This window comes from Lates calcarifer, unplaced genomic scaffold (genome assembly GCF_001640805.2).
Source record: "Lates calcarifer isolate ASB-BC8 unplaced genomic scaffold, TLL_Latcal_v3 _unitig_675_quiver_1104, whole genome shotgun sequence".
Lineage (NCBI taxonomy): Eukaryota > Metazoa > Chordata > Actinopteri > Centropomidae > Lates > Lates calcarifer.
The window spans coordinates 1-16,428 of record NW_026117898.1 but is presented as its reverse complement, the minus strand read 5'-3'; the positions used below and the strand labels follow the sequence as shown (position 1 = coordinate 16,428).

At 39.8% G+C, this 16,428-nt stretch overlaps 1 protein-coding gene across 1 annotated transcript; it reads right to left on the bottom strand.

Annotated features, from left to right (window-relative positions):
* Positions 1-1,451: 1,451 nt before the first annotated feature.
* Positions 1,452-13,329, bottom strand: LOC108879490 (fatty acid synthase; the record flags this gene model as incomplete). Its single annotated transcript, XM_018670770.2, is given in 14 exon segments — positions 1,452-2,623; positions 4,683-4,934; positions 5,577-5,675; positions 6,095-6,306; positions 6,478-6,705; positions 7,092-7,283; positions 8,431-8,825; positions 8,929-9,020; positions 9,151-9,302; positions 10,994-11,195; positions 11,776-11,999; positions 12,218-12,340; positions 12,641-12,760; positions 13,151-13,329. Coding segments are annotated over 14 exon segments (2,608 nt in total), but the record flags the coding sequence as incomplete, so codon positions are not given.
* Between the last annotated feature and the right edge of the window lie 3,099 nt (positions 13,330-16,428).

Below are 16,428 nucleotides of genomic sequence, written 5' to 3'. Positions count from 1 at the left end.
AAAAGTAAAATGGTTAAAAGATTTTATAAAGTTAAGAAGTTAAGAAGAAAGGTTAACTATGATAAAAAAAAAAAATAGACATCCCAATAAATATTTTTATTTTATTTCATTGTGTCTTAAAAACTATTCAAATGTATGTTTCACATTGCACTGCTTGTTACTTTGCTAGCGCCCAGAAAATCTCAACAACACTGTTGTCAACGTTTCTTAATTTCCAATATTTATGAACTCAAATAGTCAATTTCTGTGTGCTCTGACCAGGAGGAGAGAAACTGGACTCTCAGCCACAGTGTTATGAAAGTTTCTCAATTTCTAATATTAATTATTATTATTATTTCCTGTTGGGACACCTTTTGCCTTTTTTGTGCCGTGAGGCATGCCAGTGTGGGGAAAATGAGGTTTTTGCTGCATTTTGACACTTACTCAGCTTAGTATAGCCAAATACTGTGTGCTCTGACCAGAAGAAGAGAAACTGGAGTCTCAGCCAGTGTTATGAAAATTTCTCAATTTGTAATCTTAATAAACATTCATTATGGTTGAAACCCATGTTGGGACACCTTTCGCCTTTTTTGTGCCCTGTGAGGGATACCTATGTGGGAAAATGCGGTTTTCGCTCTGCTTTTTGACACTTAATCAGCTCAGAATAGCCAAATACTGTGTGCTTTGACCAGTAGAAGAGAAACTGAGATCTCAGCCACACTATCATGAAAATTTCTCAATTTGTAATCTTTACAACCAGTAATGATGGTTGAAACACATCATTTCCTGTTGGGACATCTTTTACTTTCTTTGAGCCGTGTATCCCATGCCAGTGTGTGAAAATGAGGTTTTCACTGCGTTTTGATGCTTAATCAGTTCAGAATGGCCAAAGTCTGCATGCTCTGACCAAGAAAGATGTAAGAAAGAACTCAGCCACACTGACATGAAAGTTTCTCAATTTCTAACATTAGTAAACAATCATTGTGGTGACAGTCCTGTCACCACAATAAGTGTCTACTAAGATCACCTCACCTCATAACACATTTGGTATGGTCAAACCCTGGAGATAAAATTTTGAAATTGATAAAGCCCAACAATGTAACCTAACTGCTATGGTTGCTGAATGATATATGTATTGTTGTACAGTGAAAACCATAGATTGACTTATAACTACACTTGTAATACTGACTTTCTATCAAGTCAAAAACATGATTTTAGATATCAAAATATTGACACAGATATAGAAATTGTTTTTTTCTTCCAAGTGACCCTAATATCATTTTTACGGTTATTACCTTTGTCTATATTATACTGAATCCAACTGTGTTCCTCCCATGTACAGTATACAGCATATTCTCTGCCTTAAGCGGTTTTCACAGTATACATACAGAGCATGTCGTACTGATATCCCACACAGAAATCAAGACATTCACACATCATATTTTCCAAGAAAAACACAAAATAGTCATAAGGAACTTTGTGAGATGCCTTTATTAGTTGTCACAATGCATACTGAAAATATTACAATATGAGCAAAGAGCATACACAGTACTGTCACATCCTTCTCCTTTTCACTGCAATCAATCACCACATTTGCCTCAAGTAACGTGACCCTTCATAGACCAGATTAGAGGCCTCAGAAGTCAGGTTGACTGTTCTTTTGTGGGACTGGGCTGCTGGTTTTGGGTTATGAATCCAGGTGAGATCATGGGAGTCAGAGACAGCTCTGGGAGGACAGCCTTTCAGCAAAGATCCCAGGACAGAGAGGATCCCCTGCTGCTCAGAGACTTGCTGTTCAGGTATGTCCGCATTCAACAGGTGCCTTACTATTCATTTACAATCTACAAGCCAATTTGGGAAAAGATGCTAAATTAAGTGAGACATTTATGTTCCAAACATATTAAGTACATCACTATTAAAATATTGTTAATACAGTGTCACAGGTTTTTGGAATCAGAACAGCATCACTGACCTTGTGGCTGTTAACCCAAAAATAATGTATTGAAAGGCAAAGCCAATGACATGATTTGCATGTTTGTTGCATTGAAGCTGCACAACAACCAAGGGGCTCTGTGTTAAACAAAGGCATTTTGAAGTCCAACAATTTGACAGTGGTAAAGTTACAAACATGCATAATTATATCCATTAGTATCAGGGCATGACAGTATTTAAGGAATAATGATAATTTTGTTAATTGTCTTTTCATGATGTCTTATCAAAACTACCGGTTTTATAGATCAGGAGGTCATTCAATGTGACCATTCTTCAATAACATTACTCTTATTTATAACACTTTTTATTATTTTTACTACACAGACAGCACAGTTAAGATTAGGGTAGGTTAGAGAGTATCTATTGTGTGGGGGGAAGAATAAGGTGCATTTGGGATGTTAGTGAAAAATGGCACACAATGCAAACCTGCTGTCTGCAAAGACTTACTGTGGGAATGCATTTATGTACTTGTGAAATTAGTATGAGGTGAAGGCTGTGATTAGGTATAACATATCTAGCCCTCTCTTGCTGTGACCCGTGGCTCAACCAGTGAACTGTGGATGATGCTACTGATGGACTCCACCCCCTCTCCTTCCAGGAATGTACGGTGGTCTCCCTCAATGACGTGGACTGACACCTTGCCATCACATACCTGAAGGAAGACACAGACAGAACTTATTCAGAATTCAAGTAGACACATACTCATATTTTCAGTTCAATCCAACATAGCATACTTAAAAGCAATAATAACAAAAGGTTCAATATTCAATTCCCTTTCTGCTAATCACATAAAATGAAAAATTATAGAGTCATAAAAATATTTTCATGGTGGTTCAGAAGTTTCACAGCCTGAGGAGAGAAAGTGCTCTGGAGTCATTGGTATGCCAGTGGATACTCCTGTATTGCTTGCCTGACAGAAGATGAGTGAACAGGCTGGAGTTGGGTTTTGTCAAGGGATTCCTTTGGACTCTGTGCTTGACGCTTGATAGATGGGTGGCAATGTTCTGGGTGGTTTTAATGACCCAGCCTTCCTGTCCTGGGCTGTGCACATCCCATGCCAGTTTGTGATGTTTCCAGTAGGATGTTTTCTACTGCTGTTGTAGCAGTTAAAAAAAACTTGCAGGGGAATTAAGCCATCTTAAGCTTCCTTAAGAAGTACAGTTGTTTCTGCTGTCTTTACAAGGATAGAGATGTGTGATGACCATGACAGGTTCTCTGTGATGTTCACTCCCGGGGAAAAGTGTTCTACTAAAAGTGTTCACCTGTTCCGCCTTAGCTCCACTGATATAGACAGGGGTGTACCTCAGTTTTTCTAAAATCAACAATCAGCTCACTGGTTTTGTTGATGTTGATCAGGAGATTGTTCTCTGTGCACCACTCTGCAAGATTATTGATTTCCTCCCGATATGAATTCCCAACATTGTTGTAATCCATCAGATGATGGTGGTGTTTTCACAATAGGGACTCTCCATGTCTGGGAAGAAGAGGCTGTGGTGAGTTGAAGAGAGAGATACTGATGGTCTTTGTTGTTTTCTTTGTCTGCTCTTACGGCCAGAGACCTTGCAGTTCTCATACAAGACACTGATGCAGGCAGTCAGGATGCTCTAGATGCCTCTACTGAACATGGTGAGCATAGGTGGAGAGAGACTCACCTTCTTCAGTCAACACAGAAAGTGGAGACGCTGCTTGATTTCTAAGAGTGTCGCCATGTGTGAGATCTAGGATAAGCCTTCAGTGATCTGCACTCCCAGGAATTCCATGTTGTGGACTCTTTCTCTGTGTCTGAGGTCAATTAATAAATTCATGAATCAGTCCTGACATAAGTGTTCTCTCTCTGTCTGGGTGGGACAGGCCTGGATAGAGGGCAAATGTTATCACGTCCTAAGTGGAGCAGTAAGCAAAGTTAAGGAAGTCAAGTGTGATATGGAGGCTTGACTTAATGTGCTACAGTTCCAGCCTTTGAGGCAAAGTGGCCATTTTGTTTCTCTGGTGCTACTTGACAGGTTAGTTTTTGCTGCTTTGATGGCTGCTTTCTCCCCAGACCTGGGGACGCTGGCAACCATGGCTTATGGGTGGCACTCAAGGTGATGGTTTAGTCACTTTAGGAATGATATTACTGATCATGGTTGCTATGAAGCTGCCACTAAATCTACAAACCTAGTGTATGTACCAACATATATATTGAGTTCATGTGTCAGTTGGGTATTGGTTATCAAACCTATGTAAGGTTTGTTTTTACTAAAGTATTAAAGTTTGCATATGCAGCAGTGATGTGAAAACAAATCCAGCAGTAAGTTGATTTGGAAAAAAGCAAGAATTACCAAAGAAACCTTGACAAAATTATTGTATAACTTGAACAGTAACATTGTTTGCACCTTCACTAAGTTCAAACAGATCTATATTTTCAATAATTGACTGTTTTTCCCTTCCCTTCCTAGATATTTTATGATCTCTGATAAATGGTATCAGGTGAGTCTGAGAGGAGCTGTACTTAAGGTTCATTAACCATGTTTTTCCTGAGCTTTCAAACATGATCATGAAACATGATCTTCATCAACAACTGAGCAAACCCCGTCCACAGATGAAGACAGTGACATGCATTTTAAAACTTAGGAAAAAAGTTGAGGTAAGAATACTTTCTATCAAGCTACCATTTCAAAGGTTGTTTCTCCTTTATAAAGGCCATGTTGAAACTTGGTGCACTTGTATACCTCGCTGAGCTTGTAGTCTGTTCCCAGGTTTTGTTCATAGTCGCTGCTGGTTTTGGCACGCAGTAGTGTCACATTGCCATGGTATTTTGTTGCTGGCACATAGCTATCAGCAGCCTTTAGTTTGTAGTAGAAGGTGGTGGCTGCAAAGTGCAGCAATTCTCGGCTGATGCCCTTGTGGCTGGAGGTGATTAGATCCACCGCCACATTGACACGGGCCTCAAGGTCCGACAGCGGGAGAAGAGTCTCCAGAAGCTGGAGAATAAAAGGGAGAAATCAGAAGCAATCTAGATTGAGAACACTATAAGAATTTACTTGATGAAGCAATATAAACCAGACCACAGAACAGGTTGTATAAGAGGGTTCATGGATCTCTATCATGTGAAAATGTTATTGTTATGATATTTTTCACATTATAACAAAATATTGTCATGTTATTATGTAATACAAACTTATCACATTTAAAAACACATTATCTATATTGTACATAATATGCATATTATATGGATTTATATTATATATTACAAATACAAACTTATAACAATAATGTGATAGGTTTGTATCTCGTAATAACATGAAACTATCTTTATTAATAAAATTGTCATGATGGTCTATTTCTGTTTTTCTGGTGTGGCCACAATACGTTTCAACAGTTGTCCAATCGAACCTAAAACTAATTACAACTTGCCTTAGCACAGGGGAAAGTTGTTGAAAATAGTCAACTAATCATAAACTTAATATTCAAATAGTCTTTTGCTACAACAAACATAATACTGTTCTCTATACCTTTGGTCAAATATTAATTATTGGGACTGGAAAAGTAAACATGCCAAATTAAATACACTGCACAAGTCCACTAAGACTTGATTAGAAAGTGAGTGACTATTGAGTGTATACCTTGTTGTATTCGATGCCAGTGAACTGCTGGATGAAGGCACACAAAGCTTCAGTTTCAGCTTCAGATTCTTTACCTGGTGTCAGCTTGGCTCTGTAACTCTGGAAAAAAAATAATGAGTTACCTTGACATAATCAACCAACAGTTACTTTAAACCTCAGTTTGCCTCCAAGCTACATAATTAAATGCATATTTTCACATTTTTAAGTTCTGCTGTGTATAGGAACATCAAATTATATTGATCATACTTTGGTTTATTTATGTTCCCATTCATGTTAGGCTGTTAAAAACGAATCTAATGCACTGAAATGTATGAAATACATTAACAAATAATTAATATATGTCCCTGATATTCCCAGACATCCCCAGAAAAATTACGAAAATCAAATTCTTTGACTTTCTGTCTGTAGAATACACCTCTCAAAACTGTTGGTAATGGTGAACATGTCATTAAACCAGGGCATATTATGGATTCACTAACTGTTGTGTATATGTAAGTGTATCAGCGTCTTTCTCTAACCTGTGTGTATGCTGCTACATAGGAGTGTGATCCATCAAAAAGAAAGAGGTACTCCACAGACTGATTCTGGGTCTGCAGCTGAGAGCACATTTCAAATGCCACACAGGCACCAAAGGAATAGCCAGCGATTCGATATGGCCCGTCTGGTTGAACCTGTTTGATACAAGTCACATAGTAGGCTGCCAGGGACTGGATGCTGTCCAGGGGAGCAGCTGGGGGAGAAGTGAAAGACTGCGATGAGCTTGGTTGGACAACGGTATAATCAGTTTGATGTACATACACAACTTGCTCCTGCATGGTTTGAATGGACTTATAAGTCGCTTTGAACAAATGCTTTGACCATGTATGAGCTTAAATGATGTACATTTGTGAACATAGAATACCTTTTGTGCACTGCAGGCCATAGCAAGGCACGCTAAGCTTGGAGGCGAGTGTCTTAAAGGCAGCAATAGAACCCTCAATGGGATGGACCAGGAACAGCGGTCTCTCCTGGCTCTGACCCTTGTTGAGTAGTGTTACCGTGGGGCCATTGGGGTTGACCAATAGTTGGGTCAGATCAGACTCCAACAAAACACGAATGACATCCCTCTTAACTGAAGCGTGGTGAGATTCTGGACAGTTGAAAATAGCAAAGAGAAAGAATGTTTATTCTTTCTGTTCTGAAGGTAACCGCCGATTTTAAGCATGTTCTCAGCCAGTAATATTGATTTGTCATTTTATTTGTAACATTGTTGGCATATAGACTGATTCCGTTAAACTAGAAGCAGAAGAACCCACCAACACCTTGTTAAAAAGCGTGATGAGACATCTCAAGTAGAAATCGAACATGATACATAACCTATTCTAGACTATTTTGATAAGATAAGCTCATGATCGGTTGTCAATAATGCAACAAAGAAATCCTGTGGAATCAAACATATATCTCCCTTATGTAATTGTAGTTATGCATTGTGTATGTGTATGTATATATGTACATATGTGTAAACAAATATAATACCATTTGGTCCTCCCGGCTTGCTATTAGCCAGCTCTCGCAGCTTGTTGATGGTGAGCTGGCGAATGCCCCTCATGGCCATAACAATGTTGTAGTCACGCTCCAGAGTCTGGCGAACCTCAACACCCATCAAGGAGTCCAGGCCCAGGTCAGCCAATGAGGCATCAGCGTTCAGGCTGTTCACATCCCGCACACCTGAGGGTGAAAGGCACAGTGAAAGTTCTTCACACCCAACAGGTTGGTGTCAGACCATGGTATCCTTGTGGCAAAAACAAACAAACAATTGTATTAAATACAACTTGACATTTAAGACCTAAACGAAAGCTATTTATGACCTTGTACATAAAATCTTAATGTTTTTAAGATGTTAGGCCTTAAATTCTTAAATTTTTGACTTTTTAAGCCTCAACAGAAACCCTGTGTTAATTTCCTTAAATGCTTCTTGGAAAGAACTATAAAATATGGAACAAACTATGGAAAATAGATACTGTGTTGAAGTGGTACACTTCCAGTTAATTAGTCCCAACCAATTTTAAGTGTAATCCAGAGGGTCACTGAAAGGCTGGTCAGGCAGTACAAAAATGTAAAATTTGATGATAGGCATGCATACAGTTGCATATGAAGACTGTATTTTCCACTATAATTTAGTGATGAATAGTTATTTTGGTTTAAATCAAGGAGTTCTTTCAATTAAATTTCTCTGGAAATCAACAACTACATATACCCTGAACTTGACCAACTCAATTACGGTCTTTCCTTTTCATGGATTAGTACCAAATAACATCAAAAAAATTCTGTTTTGGAAAGGAAATTGGAAAGACCTTGTTTTAGATATAATTATGTGGTTTACTTAAAATAATTTGTGCACACAAATTAGTAACTGGACAATATGAATATAGTTATCACTGATACCCGGATACCTGGATACACTGGTTTTACACCACAGAAGCTTCACCACTTACACTTAACTTGCCATGTTTTTTCTTGAACCATACCAGTATTTTTATGTTTTAGTCTATGTTCTCTAACTTCTATATGCATTAAATGTCTACCACACTATTCTATTTTACACCTCTGAATACCTTTTTCAGCCACTGGGTCCTCAGTACACTGCAGACATCAACTTTCTTTACTTAGGTAATCTTTCACACTGAGCAGCCCTGCTTTTCAAAAGTTACATTCATGTTGTTTGATGACACTTTTTTTAAATAAAAAAAATGTTTTTAAAAGTTTTAAAATGAGTTAACAACAGGGGCCATTACAGTGCTAAAATTCATTTGAAAATGATAGGCATGATTACTCCTTGTTTGAAGAGCATGATTTTGAATAGCTTGGCTCTTACCCAGAATGTGAGCCACAGCATCTACCAAATCCCTCTGGCCTCCTGCCTCGCTCTTTGCCACCATCCTCTCTGCCAATACAAAACTCGACATCACCGGCTGCTGCTGGCACAGGAAGAGGTCAAGCACCTCCATGCAGGATGTGATGCGCTGTGGTAGGGTGCCACCAATCACTGCATCGTTGCCACCCATAGTCTCCAGCACCACACCCACGTCACCAATGGCACCCCACTGGACTGCAAGTCCAGGTAGGCCATCGTAATGGCGCTTTTCACACACGCGCTCCATGGCTGAGTTGGCATAACCATAGTTACTTTGGCCAGCATTACCACGCCCACAGCTGACTGAAGAGAAGGCTACAAAGTACTTGAGGTCTGGACACAACTTTCTTGTCACTCTGGAGAGAGAATGAAAGAGAGTGCATCAAGATCCAAGAACAAATAGAAGAACTTAATTTAAGTTCCCTAATTTAAATAGATGGATAATCAAGTGTGTCTTACATGTCGAGGTTTACGGTGCCATCATTTTTAGGTTTGTTAACATCAAGGAAGAGCTGAGGGGTCAGATTCTCCAACATGCCATCTTTCAACACCTGATAATATATTACATGTGACATGTTAATCATATTAGAGGAACTTACAAAAACAACAACAACAACAAAAAAATGATGATGGAGTTAAAGTGGGGTAAGAATGGGACTGATGATGAGATAAGCTTGTTACCATGGCTAGGTGGAAGACACCACCCACTGGGCCCAGTTTTCTGGCTTCAACAATGAGTCTCTCTGTTCCCTCCAGTGTGCTGACATCATTGGTTGACACTAGCACCTCCATATCTTGACTCTGCCACTGGCGCACTCGCTTTGCCTGGTATCCTAGCAACAGTTAAAAAGTAAACTGTGAGAAAAAACTAGTTACAGTAGCACACAGTACACCATTTTGTATCATTTATGAATCTAGAAAAAAGCCTATCACGTACAGCACAACCATATTAATGTTTTTATCTGTGGCAACCCCTATGAGATATTTACAGGAAGTTATTATCTATTTTGTGACAGGCCACAAACCTAAGGTATTTTGTCATAAGTCATTTCTTATGTCACAAAAACTTCAAAAATGAAGAGATTTGTAGAGGCGAGGAAGAAGAGACAGAGTATATGTCAGCTATTACCAATAGTGTTAGAGACTAACAACTGAATACAATATCTAAATAAAACTATATAAACGAAATTCTTCACTGGACTCGCAAGTCAACGCACCATTTTGTCATCTGATGGCCACCACAGACTCTCCAACATGCTTAGAAAGGCAGGGGTAAGGGGACTGAATTGTTTGCAGTTGGCATTTTCATTACTAGATGCCACTAAATCCTACACACTGGTCCTTTAATAAATGATTTTGAAAACAGTTATGAATCATTAATGCTGCTCATGTCATATCAGAGTCATCACAACTACAAGACTCAGGCATGTAAATATTGTTTGTAATTATGATTTTCTCAAGGCTCCCATATAACCCACTTGACACTTAATATAGTACAGAAGTGCCTGAGAACCAAATAAACTACATGAGAATGTAAAGTTACAATGTTATTATAGTTTTACTAAAAACAAAATTTTAGACATTTGACTCCTCAGCATTGGCACAGCGCTAGGATAAAATGTAGCGAGAGGTCTAGGTGAGACTATAATTTTAAGTTTCTTTAGTATAGGATTTGTTTTTCACAGTCCTATTCTTTGTGCTAGTGTTGAATTTCTGTCTGTGTTGTGCTGGGAGCTGGTCGTTAGCACACTCAATTTTTAAGCTAATGTTAGCTAATGTCGCACTGTTGGCACTGTAGGGGAGCAGAGGAGAGGCATATTTTATATCCTCTTTTGGGTTTTTGTTAAATTTGACCCGAGTCCTTTACCACAAAATTAAAACCACTGACAGCTGAAGTGAATAACACAATGATCATCATGTTACAATTAAATATTCTGCTGGGAAACCTACCCCCAGATGTTACTTTGACATATACCACCAATCAAAACATTATGGCAGAACAAACACAACCCCATGGCAAAAGCACTCCCCAACAGGACTTCACCCAGGAGGACGTGTCCCACCACACTGGAAAGACTGCTCAGAAATGATTCAGGGAACACAACGAAAGGCCCGAGGCATTTACCCAGCCTCCGAACTCCCCAGAACCCAATCCAATTAAGCATCTCTGGCATTCATTGGAACAAGCCAGATCCAAGGAGGCCTCGACCCACAGGACCAAAAGGATCCACTGCCAGCATCCCAGTGGCAGACACCACAGGACACCCACAGAGGTCTTGTGTCCATGCCCAAATGGGCCAAAGCTGTTTTAGCAGCACAATGGTGACCTACATAATATTAGGCAAGTGGTGTTAATGTTGTGGTTGATCAGTGTAAAGTACCTTCAAGCTTTTCAGTGCCAAGCATCCTCCGTTCTTTATATGGGGTAGTGGAACTTACAGAAACTTAACACACTTAACTGCTTGCTATGGGTATGGGTGTAACTGAGTAGCACTTTTGGCAGTCTTCTGTCATTGTGCATTACCATTCCTGATGCCTGATCTGGAAGTCAGCACCAGTTTGCGGGCTCCTCTCTCCATCAGCCACTGAGCAAGCTCCAGACCGAACCCTCCCAGTCCACCAGTGATAATGTATGAGTGGGAGGGGACGCAAAAAGTGCGAGAGATAGCAGGAAGAGACAAGGGGGAAGCAGCTTGAACTGCTGCACCCCTCTCCTCATTACGGACCTGTGTGAAGAGAAGGAACAGTAAGAGGATATATACTGATGTGTTGTAGTATTCTCCAATCATAGACACATTATAATCATGTGAACTTGATCAGAAACAGAGGTAGAAAGTAATATAAACACTTCAGTTTCTAAGGCTTTCAACAATAGGCTAGTCTGTTATGAACAATTTATATTCATTCATTCATCCATCCATCCATTATCCATACTGCTTATCTGTTAAGGCTCCAGCCCGCAATGGGGGGGCTGGAGCCTATCCTGGCTGACATTGGATGAGAAGTGGGGTACACCCTAGACAGACTGCCAGTCCATCGCAGGGCCAACATATAGACACAAACAACTATTCACACTCACATTAACACCTACAGGCAGTTTAGAGTCACCAATTAACCTAAACTGCATGTCTTTCGACTGGGGGAGGAAGCTGAAGTACCCGGAGAAAACTAGAGAAAAGCCCTGGTCGAACTGGGACTCAAACCCAGAACCTTCTTACTGTGAGGCGACAGTGCACTACCGTGCCGCCCCAATCTGTAGTCTCCTCACACTAATATCAAAGGCTCAAGTTTAGAGGTGAGACTAACCTGCAGGAGGACCTTGCCAATGTGCTTCCCTTGAGCCATGTATCTGAATGCTTCCTCCACCTGGTTGCTCTTAAACACAGTGGTCTTTAGAGGCTGAACTACGCCTCCCATAATGCCTTCCTTCAGCAGCTGGGACACTTCCTCCCACTCCTGGTTACCCTCTTCAAAGAGAGCATCCAGCAGGATGCCGTGGAATGCTACATTCTTCAGGAAAAGAGCCATGCCTAGGGGAATCACAACATCATGATGATACTGCTCAGTGCTAACTAGGGCTGCCTCCTAAAAGTTATGAATCGAGGTAAGTAATTATCATCAGGAGATACATCTCTTCTCAGGAATCACTTATTTTATATGTATTTATAAAGCTATTTCTGAAATTAAAGGAGTAACTGAAACTTGCACTGTGGAGCCTGAGTGTATAATCCTGAGGCTTCCTACTAACCCAGTGGAGAGTTGTTGGACAGGTCATATTTGCCAATCTCCAGGAATCGTCCATGTCGGGCTAGGCAGCGAATACTAGCCTGCAGCTTCTCTTCAGCCAGAGAGTTCAACACCACATCCACACCTGAAACACACACATAAAATACTATGTATGCCACAAAAAGCATACTGTGTGCTGGTAATCTGAGTAATTAGTGAATGTAACTGAGTTGTGCTTGTTCAACAAACACAAGTGTTTCTTTAAGTGTATGTGTATTTATATATGCTAAAATAATACCAAGTACACCGTGTGCAGTGCAATACATGTTTATATTACAGACAGTGTTCTTAAGAGGTTGCACTTATTTCAGAAATGCTACAGGGAAAATATGTTAAAACTGTGTGAAGTTGAATACAGCTTGTTACTATTGTGGGAGATGTTGACCTTTGCCCTGTGTGTGAAGCAAGATGTGCTGTTCAAAAGAGGTGTCTCTGGAGTTGGCGAAGGACTGTGCTGAGAGCTGAGGGAACCTCTCCTGCAGGTAGGTCCGCTTCTCTGTTGATCCTAGTGGTACCACACACAAAAAGTTTAGGTTTTACGTTTAGTTTTTATAAGATTTCATAATTCTAATTATGACGTAGTAACTCATGGCACACTCACAATTATCAAGTCTCACAATTATCATATACTATATTGTAAATATGATTTAGTATGCCATTATCACTAAAAGAATGAAATATTAAAGATGGGTGACAAATCTAAGGAAAAACCAACATAAAGTGTCTTAGTAAGGCGTTGGGCCACCAAAAGATGCAATTTTTTTAAGAGGCAGGAAAGGGCTTGTATATAAAGCAAATTACATGTAACAGTGAAGTCAATCAGTCAATCATTCATATCAGAGCTCATTTTGTCACTATGACACTACTAGTGTGTCTGTGAGTGTTAAATACTAACCAACTGTAGTGAAGACTTTGCATTTCTTGCTGAGTGCTATGGCGATGGCAGCCTGGCCGACCCCTCCTGACCCTGAGTGGATGAGAACAGACTCTCCGTGGCGGAGCCTGCCGCGCACCACCAGAGAATAGTAGGCTGTGGCATAGACCACTGGCACTGAGGCTGCCTGCTCCAGTGTCCTGCACACAAACACATGTTTACACTATGATGTTTACAAATAAACATCAGTTTTCAACAATTAGGTAATGAGAAGTTGTTTGATGTTATATGATGAATAATAGGAGCACCAACATGTAGTATTATAACTATACTATATTTTCTTTGAAAAATAATGTCTGCACTGCTCAGTATGGCTAAAATTATCAAGCATCTTGTACATGGACAACTGGTCCTTTTCCTTTGACAGCTGATGCTATAAAAGGGTGATTTCCACTCTGCTATTTCTCCTTCCTCCCTTTGTTGCTTCTTCACCCTCCAGCCAGTGACCCTGGAAATTGATCAAGGCTATCATCAAAGATGTTTCCATCCCTTAAATGCATCTTGGATGAGATGAGGAGAAAGGAGGTTCCCAGGAGTTTGGGGTGAAGAACCACAGGCATATTCAAGATGAAAGTTCTCTACCAGATGAAACACCCATCAATCGGAATTGGAATCTGTTCAGTGATTGGTCAGTGCATTACTATGATATAAAGAATATTACATCATTTGTAATACTGTAAAATGGTTCTTCTGTTCTTTTTTTCTGTTCCAAGTGCGTCTCTTCCTATTCAGAATATACAGCTAAAGTTTAATACAGCCATACGGTTGTAGTCATTGTTGAGTCCTACAATATAAGATTTTATTCAGAATAATTATGGCTGTTTTATCACTTCCATGTCAGCTCTGCTCATTTATCAAGAAAAAGACCTGATACTGCATCTATCTGTTTCTGGACCAGCAGTCAACAAGCACCACGTGTTTCTCTTTTTAACAACACCCAACAGTTGAGATGCTGTGTGTCATGAGCAATTTGTTGTCTCCTCAAAATGGTGCTGATGGAAGGGAGAATGCCCCACATGCATACTCTGAACAGAAAGCATTCTTTCCAAATTTTAATGTATTCTGTACACTTACTCAAGTACTGATTTAGAATCATGTTTCTTCAATACATATGTGATGTACTGTATGAAGCATTTATATTTAACATTAAATAATAAAATCACCTGTTATTTTTATGATTTTTCTTGTGGCAGTCTAGACCCCAGGAGCCAATAGATGGTATGGGCATATTATTTACAAGTAAAGTGACTACTTAAAAAACAAAGCCCATGTAGTAGGATGCAATGGCAATACATACACATGGCATACAATATAAACAATACAACACAAATAAACAAATATTATATAAAGTCAACAGAGGACTCTCACAGATATTCACTGTATGAAAATGTTCTGATAGATCATCAACAATCCATGTGGCGATACATAGATCCCAATTCCACCAAGCCAAAAAGACAAAAGCTCTACATTGGACTGTGTTTATTTAATATTTTATTTACTTGTGTTGTATAAAAGTTTGTCTGCTGTGTTTCGCCTTACATCAACCTGAACCTAACCTTATCCCTAACACCAACCAGTCATCTCTTAGGATATTTAACCAGACCCAAACTTTACCCTACCCCAAACAAAGCTCCCTGAATCACTGAATCCCTATGAAGCAATTGGCCATGGACCATAGAAAATGGCAACAAGTGTTTTCAAACCCTTGGCATTACATTAGGATGAATAGATTAGATTGGAGAGCATGATGAACAGACTATAAGTGGTCTTTTAAAATCAAGTTTACAGCTCTGTGATACAGAGGTAGATTGACAAGAACATCTATCTATACCACTTATCCATTAAGGGTCGCACGGGGGCTGGAGCTATCCCAGCTGACATTGGGCGAGAGGCAGGGTACACCTGTACCATTGCAGGACCAACATATACAGACAAACAAACACTCACATTCACACCTACAACCAATTTAGAGTCACCAGTTAACCTAACATGCATGTCTCTGTACAGTGGGAGGAAGCTGGAGTACCCAGACAGAAGCCATGCAGGCACAGGGAGAAATACAAACTCCACAAAGAAAACCCCAGGCGAACTGGGGCTTGAACCTGGAACCTTCTTGCTCTGTGGCGACAGCACTAATCCTCTACCACCATGCACCTGAAAAGAACATCCCTATTCAAAAGCACCTCTCTGTTCTGAGTATGATGTAATGAGGCCTTGTTTGGGGATGGTCACATGATTCCTGGCATGATAGAAATGATGAAGCATGCAGCAGCAATACTTATGTTTGGAAAGGACATTACTGTGTTAAGCCAGCCTGCCTCAAGCTTAACATCTCTAGTAAAAAGTTACAGTCCCTAAACTACACAAGGCAACTATTCCATTTTCTGGGACAGAAAGGAAGTCAAAAGACAAAATAACTCTGAGTACTTCCTTATTGCTGAAAAGCATAAGGCTCAGAAAAAGGGAAAAGCTTTTTCTAACCAATTTTAAAAGCTCTGGCTAGTAATGAAGTGAATAACACTGATTATTTTGTTACAATAGCACCTATCAAGGGGTATATGAGGGAGCAGATGAGCATCAATTTGAAAGGATCTGGTGTTGCTGCAAGGTAGTGCTGAAGGCCTCTGTAATGCCGGAGCTGCCTATTACTCATCATTAATAGAAGAAAATATCCCTGGTTTCTTTTCAGCATTGTAGCTAGGCTGACAGAGTCACGGCTCTAGTAATGACTTTATGAGCTTCTTTAATGATAAAATTCAAACTATTAGAGACAAAATTCCCCACCTGCTGCCCTCAGCTGGTACTGATTCTCTCCAAACACAAGATTCTTACAAACTGCTTTAAAACCTGACATACCTAGACTGTTTCTTCCCATCAGCCTTCAATGGGTAACCTCAACAATTTCGTAATTTAAACCATCAACTGTCTTCTGGACCACATGCTAACTAGACTACTGGAGGAGGTTTAACACTCTGTTAGCACTTCTTTACTAGATATGATCAGTCTGTCAGTTACATTGCAAGTTGAGCCTTAGACCTCCCTATTAAAACAGGAAGAACCATCAGGAAACTCTAGCTTTGAGCATGATCCCTTCTCCTCAGCAGCATGATGGCATGTATGTGATTCAAAATCTGATCTTAGGCTTGCACTGCTACTAGTGCAACTACACTGACTGTATAGTCAGTATGATTCTAACATACACAATCAACAAACACATACATACACACACATACACACAC